The sequence below is a fragment of the Mustela lutreola genome, chromosome 15 (genome assembly GCF_030435805.1).
Source record: "Mustela lutreola isolate mMusLut2 chromosome 15, mMusLut2.pri, whole genome shotgun sequence".
In the NCBI taxonomy this organism is placed as follows: domain Eukaryota; kingdom Metazoa; phylum Chordata; class Mammalia; order Carnivora; family Mustelidae; genus Mustela; species Mustela lutreola.
The window spans coordinates 59,150,461-59,165,721 of NC_081304.1; the positions used below are offsets into that span (position 1 = coordinate 59,150,461).

The 15,261-nt window shown below is 61.7% G+C and overlaps 2 protein-coding genes across 4 annotated transcripts; one reads left to right on the top strand and one right to left on the bottom strand.

Annotated features, from left to right (window-relative positions):
* The first annotated feature begins 74 nt into the window (after positions 1-74).
* On the top strand, positions 75-7,698 carry DVL2 (dishevelled segment polarity protein 2). 3 transcript variants are annotated; one of them, XM_059147659.1, is made up of 15 exons: positions 75-538; positions 2,879-2,948; positions 3,240-3,385; positions 3,507-3,604; positions 3,723-3,876; positions 3,985-4,075; positions 4,217-4,286; positions 4,364-4,503; positions 4,592-4,668; positions 5,135-5,202; positions 5,346-5,474; positions 5,597-5,728; positions 5,842-6,021; positions 6,381-6,599; positions 6,741-7,698. In XM_059147659.1, the coding sequence occupies exons 1-15, from the start codon at positions 348-350 to the stop codon at positions 7,184-7,186; spliced, it is 2,211 nt and encodes a 736-aa protein (XP_059003642.1). In that variant the 5' UTR covers positions 75-347; the 3' UTR covers positions 7,187-7,698. The 3 variants fall into 3 exon arrangements, with proteins under 3 accessions (XP_059003642.1, XP_059003643.1, XP_059003644.1); XM_059147660.1 differs by having other exon boundaries at positions 76-538; positions 3,507-3,616; positions 3,741-3,876; XM_059147661.1 differs by having other exon boundaries at positions 76-538; positions 3,741-3,876.
* Positions 7,699-7,770: 72 nt separating this feature from the next.
* Positions 7,771-13,064, bottom strand: ACADVL (acyl-CoA dehydrogenase very long chain). Its single transcript, XM_059147662.1, has 20 exons — positions 12,904-13,064; positions 12,742-12,817; positions 12,408-12,473; positions 12,248-12,320; positions 12,096-12,160; positions 11,855-11,989; positions 11,277-11,421; positions 10,894-11,023; positions 10,652-10,777; positions 10,108-10,306; positions 9,865-9,969; positions 9,352-9,438; positions 9,206-9,268; positions 9,008-9,109; positions 8,817-8,914; positions 8,668-8,740; positions 8,505-8,577; positions 8,334-8,406; positions 8,164-8,239; positions 7,771-8,065 (listed from the first exon to the last, which is right to left on the bottom strand). The coding sequence occupies exons 1-20, from the start codon at positions 12,963-12,965 to the stop codon at positions 7,925-7,927; spliced, it is 1,968 nt and encodes a 655-aa protein (XP_059003645.1). The 5' UTR covers positions 12,966-13,064; the 3' UTR covers positions 7,771-7,924.
* Positions 13,065-15,261: the final 2,197 nt, after the last annotated feature.

The window sequence follows — 15,261 nt, forward strand, 5'->3', positions numbered from 1 at the left end:
CCCGGGAGGGAGTCACGTGACTGGGGCGGGCCGACTCGGGCCACGTGACATGAGGAGAGGTGGGCGGGGTACTGAAGGGCGCCCGCGACGTCGGTGGCGGTGGCGCGCGCTGGAGGCGGCGGCGGCGGCGGCCCGGTCCGCGGCTTCAGGTCGAACCTCACGGCTCGCCCCCACATTCCGTCGGCCGCCACCCCGCTGGGCCCCCGCCCCCTTCCCCTTTGCAGCTCTCCGGCGCCCGGCCGGTGCTGTGGCCGCTCGCGCGGCGTGGTGCGGGTGTGCGCAGGCGCGGCGGGGGCGCTTCGCCCCGCTGGGTGGGCGGCGGAGCCCGGGAGCGCGCGGGCGAGACCATGGCGGGCAGCGGCGCGGGGGGCGGTGGTGGGGAGACGAAGGTGATTTACCACCTGGACGAAGAGGAGACTCCCTACCTGGTGAAGATCCCCGTGCCCGCCGAGCGCATCACCCTCGGCGATTTCAAGAGCGTCCTGCAGCGGCCCGCGGGCGCTAAGTACTTTTTCAAGTCTATGGATCAGGATTTCGGGTGAGCGCGAGGCCTAGGCTGGCACCGACGGGGGCTGTGCTGGGGTGGATGGGGCTCCGCGGTGGGGCCCAGGTCTGCTCCGGGCCTTGCTGGTTTTTGCGGGGCGCCAGTGCAGCAGAGGACATTAGGCTGGCGGTAGATTGAGTATCCCAGGACGGGCAAGGTTATGCTTGGACAGATTGGGGCGCACGGAGCCGTAGGACGAAGCACCGGGCTATGCCAAACCAGACTGGGGGAGATTAGACGTTACCGGAATAGGGTGGGGGCACCCTGGTTGATTTGGGGGATATTCTAGATGGCTCCGTGTCTTCGGAGCAGTGCTGTAGCACACGGGCTCTGGGAGGGTTACTGAGTCCGCTGATGTAGATTGAACCGTGTCGGGATAACTTGGGATGTTCTGGGATCTATTACAGCAGGCGGGATTGTCTGGGGACGCTCTGGTCCCTACTAGCGCAGAGGATGGTGTATGGGATGGTCTAGCCTGCTTTGGAGTAGACTGGGCTCTCCTGGAAAAACTTCGGCCGTTCTGATCTCTACCGGGTTGGATTGGTTGATCTGAGTTTCTGCTGCGGCCTAATTTCTATGGAGACAGTCTGTAGAGAAGCAGACAGCCCTATTGGGATAATCTGGTCTGCATTGGTGCAGACAGCTGCATGAGGGGACACTCTAGGGTGTTGCTAAAACATATTGCTCTGTTTTAGGGTAATTTGGGTCATTTTGGGGTAGATTAGGACTTTAAGTAATAAATGCACTTAGAGTTTTTGAGCTGAGCCCCTCCAGGTAGCCTGCCTCAGCCCTTGAAGGCAGGCTGAGTTAGACCGGAACAGTCTGGGTTCGAGGGTAGCAGAACAGAGTGGAGTCTACTGAAAAGATTGCTGGACATTGGGAAAGTGGGACGGTCTTAGGAATTACGTGGGAGTTAGATTGAGGTTTTTCTGTTTGTTAGCGGCATAATCCGGGAAATGGACACAGGTAGCAGAAAAAGGTCAGTCCAGGTAAGCGATGCGCAGTGATTTTTTGGTGAGTTATAATTGTGACTAGTATTGAGCTGACCAGTCTGTAAATGAGGTCACCCAGAGTGGAATAATTTGCCAGACTAGGTTACGCCAAGATTGGTTTATGTAGCAAAGAGTACTGGGTTGTAGTGACACAGAGCGGTGGTGGTGAATGGGGCTGAGTTGCCCCATTGATAACAAATGGGTTTAAGTCATCACATGCTCAGGCTTCTGGATCCATATTAGGCTAAAGGGTTAATCAGACGGGCTGTCCTAATTTGGAGGCAAGGATGTGTGTGTATGAGAGAATGAGTCTGTTTAGGGTGGGGAGTTGCATTGTTCTTAGGTTGACTCAACAGATAGCTGGCCATGCTCACCAAGCATCAGGTTCCTTGCCGTGTGACCGGGATATGGTGCTGAACAGAACAGGCGTCCAGCATTGCCCATGGTGGCTGAGAAGAAGGGACAAGTGCTGTCCATCCCAGGGAACCTGTGGGAGAGATGACCCCAAGGCTGGGCTTCTTAGTGTAGAATTCTGTGCCAGATGAGTCACAGGGGAATGAGAAGCCGGGCTTCCCCTGTCTTTGGGAGGGCTCAGCCTGGTGAGGAAGTGCCAGTCTTCCCTGTAACGAGTATTTTTTTTTTTTTTTAAGATTTTATTTATTTATTTGACAGACAGAGATCACAAGTAGGCAGAGAGGCAGGCAGAGAGAGAGAGGAGGAAGCAGGCTCCCCACTGAGCAGAGAGCCCGATGCGGGGCTCGATCCCAGGACCCTGGGATCATGACCTGAGCCAAAGGCAGAGGCTTTAACCCACTGAGCCACCCAGGTGCCCCTGTAACGAGTATTTTTATGTGGGGGAAGGTAGAGGCACGTTTGGGTGGCCTTCTGGGAGTGAGGTGAGGGAAACTAAGGAAAGTAGGAGACTACAGATCTCAGACGCAAGGCTTCACGGACGGCGTGTGAGGAGCAGGCTGGCGGCTGGGGGACATGCCCATAGGGCTCCTGAGGTTAAACATACATTTGGGGCAGCTGCGGTCACCAGAGGGGATGGGCCAGCCTTTGACATTGAAGTGAGAGGTTTGAATTAGACCCAAGGAAATCTTTGGAGCAGCGTCAAACTGGAAGTTGGGTTGGGGAGAGGCGGAGGAGGATGGGGGTGAATCTGGAGACTCCCTAGGTGTGAGAGCAAAGAAGCATTTCGGCGTCAGGGATGAGGACTTGGTCAGGCTGCGGGAAAGTCAATGTCCTTGATCTGGATGAGGTATCGGGAGGAGCCTTGAATGGGGGTGCATGTGGGGGGCCCTAGGCAGTTCTCACTGGCCTCTATGCTGTCTCTTGGCAGAGTGGTGAAGGAGGAGATTTCGGATGACAATGCCCGCCTTCCCTGCTTCAATGGAAGGGTGGTGTCCTGGGTGAGCATCCTGTCCCTCCCACATTGCCAGGCTCCTCTGAGCCTCACCTGCCCCCTGCCCTCTGCCCCGGAGCTGGAGGCCCTGGCTCCTTGCTGCCTCACCCGCTTGGAGAGCCAGCTGGAGCTCCTCACCTCCTTTTGGAGCTTCTACTGCTTGCTCCTGCCTTTTCTGGGCCTTTCACTGGCCCTGTGCTCACTCAGACCTGGTCCTATTCCCCAGTCTCTTCCCTTTCTCTCGTCTTGGTTGCCTGCCTTCCTGGTTGAGCCCGTTTTTGTCATGGCATCTCTCCAGCTAGTGTCGTCAGATAACCCCCAACCTGAGATGGCTCCCCCGGCCCACGAGCCCCGGATAGAACTGGCGCCGCCCCCTGCACCGTTACCCCCTGTGCCCCCAGAGAGGACCAGTGGCATTGGGGACTCCAGGCCTCCGTCCTTCCAGTGAGTCTTTGGGATTCTTGAGTCCGGGGGAAGGAGGTGAGGGGGTGCCTCAAGCGCCCCTCGCTGGGGAGAAGTTGAAGACGTGAATGCCTCTCCCCCTGATGCATCTCTGCCCACCCAGCCCCAATGTGTCCAGCAGCCGGGAAAACCTGGAGCCTGAGACAGAAACAGAGTCGGTTGTGTCCCTGCGGCGGGAACGGCCTCGCAGGAGAGACAGCAGTGAGCATGGCGGTGAGGGGGGCTGGCCCCAAGTGTTGGGTCCACAGGGAGCTGGGTAGGCCTGGGGTTGGGCCAGAGCTGTGATGAAGGTAAGCGGCATGAGACCTGTGTTCCTGAGGTTCCTGGTTGCACGCAGCGGGGGGCCACAGGCCGAGTGGCCCCTCACGGCTGGAGCGCCACCTGGCTGGGTACGAGAGCTCCTCGACCCTGATGACCAGCGAGCTGGAGAGCACCAGCCTGGGGGACTCGGACGAGGAGGACACCATGAGCAGGTATGCCCCCGCCCCCTCTCTTCCTGCGTCCCCGCCGCACCTCCCATCTCTCTGTCTTGCCCCACGACGACCTCTGCCCATGAGCCCCCGTTGCCGACCTCCTGACAGGTTCAGCAGCTCCACGGAGCAGAGCAGTGCCTCCCGCCTCCTCAAGCGCCACCGGCGGCGGAGGAAACAGCGGCCACCTCGCCTGGAGAGGGTGAGGGGGTGCTCCCGGGGTCACTGGAGCTCGGAGAAGTTGGGGCCCTGGCTTAGGGGGCACGGGGCACAGGAAGTGAGACTCTGGAGTGGTCTGTGGGCCGCTGAACGCAGTCCCACTCCTTCCCCATGTCCCCCGCAGGCCTCCTCCTTCAGCAGCGTCACCGACTCCACCATGTCTCTCAACATCATCACGGTCACCTTGAACATGGGTACGCGGGGACGCGGGGCTGGGGGTTGGGGCGCGTGCTGGGTGGGCTTCTCCTCATCACACCCGCCCCCTCTGCAGAGAAGTACAACTTCTTGGGCATTTCTATCGTGGGCCAGAGCAACGAGCGGGGCGACGGCGGCATCTACATCGGCTCCATCATGAAGGGCGGTGCCGTGGCGGCTGACGGGCGCATCGAGCCAGGCGACATGCTGCTGCAGGTGGGGCGCACGGCAGCTGCAGGGTGTCAGCTGTGGGCGGTGGGGTGGCTGCCGGGGGCACTTCTGAGCCCGCCGGCCCGGCTTCCAGGTGAACGACATGAACTTCGAGAATATGAGCAATGACGACGCGGTGCGGGTGCTGCGGGACATCGTGCACAAGCCAGGGTGAGCCGCTGGCCCGCAGAGCGGGGGCAGCACCGCGAACTGTGAGGAACACCCATGGGGCAAAGGGGTGCTTACGCGACCCCCACCCGGATTGGGAGCTCGGGGGCCTCAAAGCCCTCCAAGGGCCCCTCGCTGGTTCTCCCTGTTGCGGGGTATGCTGCCCTGCCTTGGTCTGTCCGCTCTGGGTCTGTGCGTGCGTGGTGTCACCCCTGTGTGCACCTGCACGTGTATGTATGTGTCTGTCCCCGTCTTTAAGGGGCAGGGTTCAGCCTGCTGCCTGCTGGACGGGCTCCCCAGGGCCCTGGGCCGTATGTGCTTTCTCGTGTGGGTCAGCAGTGTTTCCAGAGGTGTCCATGGCAGTGGGTCCCCTGCACCGGGGCCTCCTCACCTCAGCCCTGCAGCCCAGCCCCCTCTGTGGCCGCCACCCTGCACCACTCCTGCATGACTGCTGTTCCCTTCCCCACAGCCCCATCGTGCTGACGGTGGCCAAGTGCTGGGATCCCTCTCCCCAGGCCTACTTTACTCTTCCTCGAAGTGAGTGCTGCAGGGGTAGGAGACGGGGGAGCTGGGTTCGGGCCTCCAGGCAACAGGAAGGGGTGGAGGAGTGGGGAGGGATGGGGCAGGGGTGGCATGGGAGCAGCGGGGAAACCGTCATCACAGGGGCTTCTCTGTCGCAGATGAGCCCATCCAGCCCATCGACCCCGCTGCTTGGGTGTCCCACTCCGCTGCGCTGACGGGCACCTTCCCAGCCTATCCGGGCTCCTCGTCCATGAGCACCATGACATCGGGCTCCTCCCTGCCTGAGGGTGAGCCCCCAGCCCACTTCAACTCCCGCCCCCTGCCCTGAAAGGCTTCCTGCCGGTGCTGTGGCCTGCCACGCCTCGGCCATGGGCCCTACTTCTTAGCCCTCGTTTCTTCTCTCGGACAGGCTGCGAGGGCCGGGGTCTCTCCGTCCACACGGACATGGCGTCTGTGACCAAGGCCATGGCAGCCCCAGAATCTGGGCTGGAAGTTCGGGACCGCATGTGGCTCAAGATCACCATCCCTAACGCCTTTCTTGGTATGGCTAGGTCCTGGGTAGGTTGGGGCGGGTCCCTCTGGGGACGGGCCTGGCAGGGGTGAGGTGGGAGGCGGGGAGGAGAACCTGACCTTCTCTGCTCTGGGTGCCCCCAGGCTCAGACGTGGTCGACTGGCTCTACCACCACGTGGAAGGCTTCCCCGAGCGGCGGGAGGCCCGCAAGTACGCCAGTGGGCTGCTCAAGGCCGGCCTTATCCGACACACCGTGAACAAGATCACCTTCTCTGAGCAGTGCTATTACGTTTTTGGGGACCTCAGCGGCGGCTGCGAGAGCTGTGAGTCCCGGCCCCCAGAGTGGGGCTCCTCCTGCCTCGTCCCGCTCCTCTGGCTGCACCCCTAGCCGAGAAGCCAGCCAGGGCTGCCGTGGACAGTTGTGCAGCATGTGTCCTGCATGAGGCTCTGCCCTGGCTGACGACACCAAGCCGTGTTCTGTGGATAAGCTTGAGCTGGGCCTGGGGCTGGGGGCAGGCCATGTCTTCCTGAGTCTCACGAGAGCGTGTGGGACTGGTGGCCCTGGGCGAGCTCTGCCCTGACCGCGGTGGCCCTCGTCTTTGTCCCCCTCGTGGATTGGATGGTTGTGGGGAAACCATTTCTCTCAAAGCAGTGACTCCAGGTTCCTGTCGTTGCTTCTCAGATCTCGTCAACCTGTCCCTGAATGACAACGATGGCTCCAGTGGGGCGTCGGACCAGGACACTTTGGCTCCTCTGCCCGGGGCCACCCCCTGGCCCCTGCTGCCTACTTTCTCCTACCAGTACCCGGCCCCGCACCCATACAGCCCCCAGCCACCACCCTACCACGAGCTCTCCTCCTACACCTATGGGGGCGGCAGTGCCAGCAGTCAACACAGTGAGGGTAAGTCACTGTCCCATGCCAGCACCGCTGGAGCCCGGAGACAGCCCTGGGGGACCAGGGAGGAGAGGCTGGGGCAGGGGCTGGGATGGCCAAGGGATGCTAGGCCCAGGCTCAGGTGGCCTCATCCCTCTACCCCTACAGGGAGCCGGAGCAGTGGGTCAACGCGAAGCGACGGGGGGGCAGGACGTACAGGAAGGCCAGAGGAGCGGGCCCCTGAGTCCAAGTCTGGCAGTGGCAGTGAGTCCGAGCCCTCCAGCCGTGGGGGCAGCCTCCGGCGGGGCGGGGATCCTAGCGGGGCTGATGGGGGCCCTCCACCTTCCAGAGGCTCATCAGGGGGTGCGCCTAATCTCCGAGCCCAGCCTGGGCTCCATCCTTATGCACCGCCCCCGGGGACAGCCCTCCCCTACAACCCCATGATGGTGGTCGTGATGCCCCCACTTCCACCCCCCATCCCTCCAACTGTGCAGCCCCCGGGGGCCCCTCCGGTCAGAGACCTGGGTTCTGTGCCCCCCGAACTGACAGCGAGCCGCCAAAGCTTCCACATGGCCATGGGCAACCCCAGTGAGTTCTTTGTGGACGTCATGTAGAGTGCACAGCGGGGGCCATGTGAGGTCTCCTCCCTCCGCCCATCTGGTCTGTATTTGGTGCTTTTGTCCGTCCTGTGCCCTGCCCATCACGGGGTTTGCCACTGTGACTTTCACCGGCAGTGCCTGGTCCCTCCCCTGCTCTCGGAGGTGTACAAGGGACCTTTGGTTATTTTTAGCTTTATTGTTTTTATAAGCCTTGGGGGGGTGTTGAGATAGACTTTCATATTTTTGGACTATTTTTTTAGTAGACGTTTCCCTTTTTATATGAAGAACCCGTCTCCCGGGCCCCTTCTAACCCCAGAATGTGACCTCCTACTCTGCCCACCCCGTCAGCTATGTCCTGTGCAGGGCGGGGGCTGGGCAGCGGTACCCTGGGAGGATGGGGCGGGCACCCCAGCTGGCAGTCAGATGAAGCTGGGGTGCTGGTGCTGGGGCCCACGTAGCTGCTTTTGTTACTCTATTTATTTAGTCATCACTTGTATAAAACCAAATAAAGCAATAGGGGCAAACTCTCGCTGCCTCTGGCTCCTTTCTTTGGGAGGGAGGCAGGTAGCGAGGGAGAGATGAGACACCGCAGCAGAGAGTGGCTTGTCAGAAGCTTTACTTGAAAGGCCGTGTGTGGGCCTCTGAGCCGCAGGGCCCCAGGGCCAGGCCCTCTTTAAGGCAGACCCAGTGCTCCGGGCAGGGAGCTGGGCGTGAGAAAAGGCACGTGCCAGGTCAGGCCCCAGCGGGGAGCGGTCAGAAGCCAAGGGGGTTGCTGGTGACCATGCCGCCTCGCTCCACCAAGGCCTTGGAGATGCTCTTGAAGTTTCGGAAGAGCTCTTGCTGCTGTGGGTCAGATTGCAGGGCACTCATGCTCTCCCGGACGCGGGCTGCCGCCTGCGGACAGGTGACGAGGGGTTCAGGCCCAGGCCTTCCACGCCGCCCCCCCCCCGTTCCCCCCACCCGCCGCTAGCCCTTGGTAACCCGAATTTCACCTCGATGCACCAGCTGTCACAGAGCATCTTCTCGTGCTGGGCTGTAGAGTGGCCCTCGCTCAGGGATCTTGAGGCCCTGGAGCAAAGCAGGAAGGGAAAACGATGCTGGGCTGTGAGCCCACCCCGGGTGCCTCCCCCCACCTCCCCCGCGGCCTGGGCCGCTGCCTCACCTGGACAGGACTACCACCATGGCATAGAGGTCGATTGCGCTGTCTGCCAGGCGCTGCAGGACCAGCTGTTCATCTGTCAGGTAGGGGGCTCAGGGTCGGCGGGTGAAAGCTGGGGTGGGGGGCAGGGACCATGGGGTGGGGTGGGGTGGTGGGGGAGTGGGGCTCACTCACTGACGATCCCCTTCTTGTGTTTTATCAGCTTGGCCTCTACCACGCTGGCGAACTGCTCCAGGGCCTGCACTGTCTGCACAGAGAGGGATGGCGCCAGCGCTCAAGGGGCCCAGCTGCATCAGCCCTCCCCCCACCAATTGCCGTCCCACCACCAGCTGCTTACCAGCTCTCCGCTCCGATTCAGCTCCGGGTGGACGAGGCCACTGAGACTCAGGCCACTGCCCAGCCCCGCCCGCCTTCGAGGAATGGGGAGAGTGACAGGTTAGTCGCCACGCCCCATCCTGGCCCCTGCCCCAACTGGCCTAAGCTTACCTCCTCAGCTGTTTGCCCGCCTCTCCTAGCAGGAGACCCGCGTTCCCAAAGGGGTTCTTTAGAGCGTTGCCAAGTCCAGAAAGTTCCTTCCCTTTGTCCTGTGTGGGAAGAGGCTCCAACAGTCAAGACATGCCCTCCTCTCCAACCTCCACCCCCCCCAACCCCCCACCTCCCCGCTCAGTTCCGTTTACCATACAGCCCTGCAGAGCCACAAACAGCCGGAGAATATCGTTAGTCCCCTCGAAGATCCGGAAAATGCGCAGATCACGGAGAACGCGCTCCACCCCAGGTTCCTGCCACAGGGGAAGCCAGAGCCGCAGCCTCACTGAGTGGCCCCGTCCACCCCTCCTGTCCCCCATGGCCACCCCAGGCAGAACGCGTGTCTGTACCTTCATGAAACCCATACCGCCCATGATCTGGATGCACTCGTCAGTCACCTTCCAGGCTGCCTCCTGGGGACCGAGAGCCACTTGAGATCATCTTGGAGCCGAGCTCCCCACCTGGGCTCTCCCACCCTGTAGGCCGGGGACCTCACCGAGCCGAAGATTTTACTGATGGCAGCCTCGATCTGGAAATCCGTGGCTCCCTGATCCATGTTGGCACTCACCATGTAAGCCATGGACTGAGGTGGCACGGTTGGGACGTGGGAAGGAAAAGGGCAGCGTCATGCTCACCAAAGGCCCCCAGACCAGGTCTGCCCTAGCTCACGGCGGCCCCTGCCTTCACCTCCTAGCTCCCCCCGGGAGGCATAGGGAAGCACTTGTTCCCCCGAGCCGGCTCCGCCGAAGCCTCTAGGCACTGGACTTCTTTGGAAGGGGTGCAGAGTTACGGGTGGGGTGCAGGGGGAGTCCACTTGAGGGACCTCTGGCAGAAGGGCCCGGCTTTCCCCCTCCTGCAGCGGCTGAGCTGACTATGCCTCCCCGCATCCCCTAGGGCATTGGTGTAAAGTTGGAGACCCACTGCCCCAGGTGCTGCTGGGGGTTGTAGTCCGACCCGACTGGGAGGAAGGCTGAGGGGCTCGGGGGGTTGTAGGGGGACAGGCCCTCACCTCAGTCACATACTGCAGCATAGCCATCCGGGCCAGCTTCTCCTGGATCAGCCCAAAGTTGTGAATCTTGTCCCCAAACTGGGTACGATTAGTAGCATGGTCCACCTGGAAGAGGGCACGTGTGTGGCCGTGTGGCTCTGGAGTGTCCCTCTGCTGGGAGAGGGGCGCAGTGGGGCGGGGAGGGAGGACCTGGGGGATGGGGTGACTCTGCATCAGGCTGGCTGACTCGGGAAGGGCACTCACCGCCTTAGCAATGATGCCCCTCATGGTGCCCGCAAGGGCTGCGGCCATGCCGAACCTTCCATTGTTGAGGATGTGCATGGCGACCTTGAAGCCGCCCCCCACCTCACCCAGCACGTTCTCTGTTGGCACCCGTACGCCGTCAAAGTACACCTCTGCTGTGTTCGAGGCCTTGATGCCCATCTTCTTCTCGGGGGGCCCACTGCGATAGGGCAGGGTATAGAAGCAGACATGGGCTCAAGAGGTTGCTAGGGGACGGGCAGGGGGTGGGGCTTTGGTGTTGGGGAGCGGGTGTAGGCAGTAGGGCCTGCAGGCCCGACGGCGAGGACACCTGGTTCTCTAGCCTCTCAGATGTTAAGCTCACTGGTTGCAGGAGCCAAAGCCTTACATTAGTTGCGTGCAGCTTAATCCCAAAGGGAACGTGCTGTCCAGCCCAGCCACTTTGGGGCTCGCGCATGTCCCCAGGGTCCCTGGGGTGACCTGTAACCCTGGACTGCAATGCTGTGCCCCCGGGCTTTGCTTCTGTCTCCGCCCCACACCCACTCACTGGGTGACGCCGCCAAAGCCCCGCTCCACCACAAACGCTGTGATCTTCTCCTTCACGGCCCCCGTGGCTGCATCTGTGACTGGGGTCTTGGCAAAGACCGTGAACACATCTGCCAGTCCCCCATTACTATGGAAAGATGAGGGGCAGTTAGGGTGCGGGGGACGGAGCAGTGGGGCCCGAGACTGGGAAAAGGTGGAGAGGAGGAGACAAACGGGGGGGTGGGCGGAGAAGGGGGAGATTGCCTGATCCAAATCTTGCTTCCATTGAGGGTATAATATTTTCCACAGGGGCTGGGCACAGCGGAAGTTCGGATGGAAGCCGCGTCAGACCCACTGGAGGGTTCGGTTAGACAGAAAGCCGCTATGGTCTCTCCTGTCGGAGAGAGCGTGCCTTTAACCTGGGTCCTGTAGGCAGCGGAGGCCCCACACTGCCTCCACGGTGCCCACAGGCAGGTTCCTCAGTGTTTCTGGCCAAGGTCCCCTTCTTGTTCCCAACCAGCACACTGATGTCTTCCCAGAATCCCCTCCAGGTGACACGCAGGCTATATGGTGACCTCCATGCCACCAGCCTAATTTGTACCAAGCTCAGGACACCCCCAGTCCCTGGTCTCCTGGGGCTGCCTTACCAGATGCCAGTTTGGGGAGGTACTTTTCTTTCTGGGCTTTTGTGCCAAAGAGCAGGATGCCTTTGAAGCCAATGCTCTGATGGGCCCCCAGGGTGATTCCCACGCCAAGGTCGTGCGTGCCAACGATCTCCACCAAGCGGGCGTACTGCAGAGGTAAAGCAGGCATCCAGGGCTGCTGCTGGCTGTGTGGGGGCCTTAGCAGGAAAGCGTGGACAACAGGACAGGGCCTGACCTGGACATCCCCCTACAGTGACTGCAGAGAGGAAATATCCCCACGGCAGAGAGGGACACGAGTTGGGAAGCTTTCTAGCCCACTATCCCTCTGCGCTGGGACTTGTGAACCTAGATGAGGTCCGTGAGCCCGAGGGACTACATATAGTTCAGTTTTCTTTGGAAGCGTACGTGCTGGAAAATTTGTTTTTTGTTTGCAACAGTGTGTATGGACTGGCACAGTCACCATAACAGAGGCCCCAGGGGCAGTTACCGCACAAACCTAAACCCTGGGTTACGTGAGAAAGGAGCTTTAATCCGTGAAGTTGGAGATGGAGGTGCTGGCGGAGGGCGGGGAGCTTTCTCACCTGGGTGTTGCAAAGGCCCACACCACCCAGCTCACTGGGCACTTGCAGACCAAAGGCCCCCAGCTCCTTGAGGCCCTGCATGGTGGTCTCCTCCACCTTCTCCATCATGTCATTCTTGGCCGCATCGTTCACCTCCTGGAGAAGACCCGGGAGGCTACATCCAGACTCTTTAAGCTGCTCCACACCTCTCCCATGCCATCAGGGACCAAAGCCCTGTTTCCCCACCGCAGTCATTCCTCACCTCAAAGAAACGGGACACAGGCCCCACCAGCTCTTTGAGAAACTGTGTCTGTTCCTCGTTGAGCACTGTGGGGGATGGGGAACAGGCTGGTCAGGTCACCCAGGTCACGGTGGTAGGCTGCCCTGCCCCACCCAGCTCTGCGGAGCCCTTACCAGAGGGGTAAGGGAACACCTGGTCGGTGGTGAGCTGTCCCTTGAACATCCCCACAGCGAAGGACTTCGATTCCTGCGCAGGGAGAAGCGGGTTTCAGGCAGCTGCCCTCGAGGCGGGTGAGCCCCTGATCTAGCTCCTCCCGGCCTGGAGGCCACGTACCACCTTGGCCTGGTTCTCCCTGGTCGAGGCCTCCGGGGAGAGGGAATCTGACTTCTCCAGAACCGCCTGGGGAGAGGTTGCAGTTAGCGAGGCCGGGGAAAGGGCTTCCGGAGAGCTAGGGGGAAAGGCTGGGTGCCGGCGGAGAGAGGGTGCGGCGACCTTTCCCCTAGTCCCATCATCAGGGCACCCTGGCCTGCCCTTTCCCCTACTTTCGGCGCCAGGCCGGGCGGCAGGTGCCCAGGACGCGGAGGGAGACCCCTGCCGGCGGTGGGGAAGGGGCAGCCGAGGCGGAGCCTCCACTCCACGCCGCGCGCCCCAGCCCGCCGTCACTCACCTGAGCGGCCCCACTGGCGTAGGGTCGGCGGGCCGGCCCGAGCGGGGGCTGCCCCAGGAGCACACTGGGCCGCGAGCTGTGGGGACAGGGGGCTCAGTCCTGGCCCGGTCCCCCGCCCCGCTGCCACCACCTCCTGCCCCGTGCCTCCCGTCCGACACGCACCTTGCGGCCCCCAACCTCCGCAGCAGCCGCCCCACACTCGGGGCCATCCGAGTCGCCTGCATCTCCGAACCGCTCCCGCCGCCGCTGACACAACCGCTGACCTACCGCCGTTGTCCCGTCTGCCAAAGTCTGGCTGTCTCCCTCCAGTCTTGACTCATCGTCCACAATGCACCGGGAGGCGGGTGGGCGGGGCTTCCGGTCGCCGGGGCATGCTGGGAGGCGTAGTTCCGGAGCGCCCCCCAGCCCCTGCATTCTTGTTGACCTAGGGCGATCTCCAAACGTCCCCTCTCCCCCAAACGCCTACATCCCGCGGGTCCGAACCAAAGTGTAGCCCTCGGAGAGGGTGATTGGATAGGCTGGGGCGGAAGAGGGAGGAGCTTGGGCGACTGCAGCCTGAGGGATGGAGGCTAGACCAGAAGGAGGACTTCCAGGTGGAGTCGGCAGGAAGAGATGGGAAGGAAGAAATTAAGATAGATACCAGAGGCGGAGGAGGGAAAGGCGACCCTTTGGGGTCCCTTGTGGAATCCATCACCATCAACACGAAAAGGAGGACATGGTGGGACGGGGGGAACCAAGTATATTGTCCTGAGACATGGGAGGTGTCCATCAACACGAAAAGGAGGACATGGTGGGACGGGGGGAACCAAGTATATTGTCCTGAGACATGGGAGGTGTCACTGACTTTGGAAACAGCTGAGTTTTCACAATAGGACCCCCCCCACACACACCCCGCAAACTCAGTGCCTCGCCTTGAGAGCCTCTGAGATCTTCCCCAGCGTCTTTCTCTTCCATGGTTCCTTCCCGAGACCCTGTGTTTAGGCTAGATCTCTGACACTGGATTATTCCCAGCCCCAGAGGACCTGTAGGTGGTCTCGTCCCCTCCACTCCTCACATACACACCTACTTCTCTAGCCCTAGGCCAAGGAATCCCAGGTGATTTATACCTCAGTTCTGCCACCCACTGGGGACACACCCAGGAGGAGAGATCTGGGCTCACCTGCCTTTCCTTTTGGGCTGCAGGAGACTCCTTGGAGGTGAACCTGGTCCACCAGCCCCTCTGGGAAGTGTAGCAAACTCACCCCCCCCTCCCGCTTTGGGGAGAGGGGCTGGCTTGTGAGGCGCCAGGGGAAGGATGGGACTGCCCACTTGAGCTAACAGCTAGAACTGGGTGGGGAGGCAGCTCAGCTCCAACCCAGCGGATTAGGGAGATTAAGTCAGAGGGGAGAGATGTCCGAGACACCCAGAGGTGAAACTCCAGAGTCCTGTGGAGGAAAGGCCTGGGGGCTGAGCGGAGTGGGGTGGGGTGGGGGCTGGGATTCGGGGACCCTTCTCCTGAACCTTCCCATAGAATGTGGGTCGAAAGAGCACAGGCTGGGGAAGGTGAGTGAGTGTCCTGGTCCCTCTGTCTCTTCCTTGTCCCACTCCTTCGTCCCTTGCTTGCATCTCGCCAGCCCCCCGCTCAGCCCTCTGGCTCCTGGCGCCCCCACTGTTGCGATGGGCACCCCCTCTCCTCGCCGTGCTGCACAGTGACCTCTTCCAGGCCTTGCTGGGTGAGTAGCCCCAATTCTCTGAAGGGCAGTGATGGAAAGGGTGGCCTGGGCCTCCCAGGGCAGTGACTGAACTTGGGGGCTGGTCGGGAGCGAGTAGGTGGTATGGGGCAAGCGGGGGTCTATGCAGGGGTCAGGCGTCTAGACTGTCCTCCCTCGGGATCCAGCTGCCCTGGCTGGTGGTGCTCCTCCCTGGACAGACACCAGGAGGCGAGATGGTGGCAGGGGTGGCCTGGGAGGCAGGGCTGGGGGAGGGTAACTCAGCTCTGTTCTGGTGACAGACATCCTGGACTATTATGAGGCCTGCATCTCGGAGAGCCAGGTAAGGGGGTGAGGTGGGGCCCTGTCCTCAGGGAGCAGGCAGGCAGGGGATGGCTGAGCTCACTTGGGCGACTTGGGGGCCCTGAGCACAAACTCCTGAGTCTGGGGTGTAGAGAATGCCCTCTCCACTCCCCACCTCCCTAGCCTCCTGCTTCCCCGCTTTCCTGGGCCCCAGTTGAGGACACTGAAGAGTCCAGGACAGTCATTTCTCGGGCTTCCTGAGGGATGGCTCGCCACCCCCCAGGGAGTCCCTCAGGCCCTGGCAGCCGGGCCCCAGGACTGAAGGGAGCATGGGTGCTCCCAGCCCCACTGCGGGGTGCTTCCGCCTCTGAGAAATGGGAGTCATCCTCCTGATCTCTGTCGTCTGCGCTGGTGCCTGGCCAGGCCTCCATCTTTGCCTCAGGGCCTCTCTGCTGCTGCTCTCCTCTCCTCTCCCATTATCCGGGTTCCTGCCGGCACTGAAGCAGTTAACTCTGCCAAGGCACCCCCC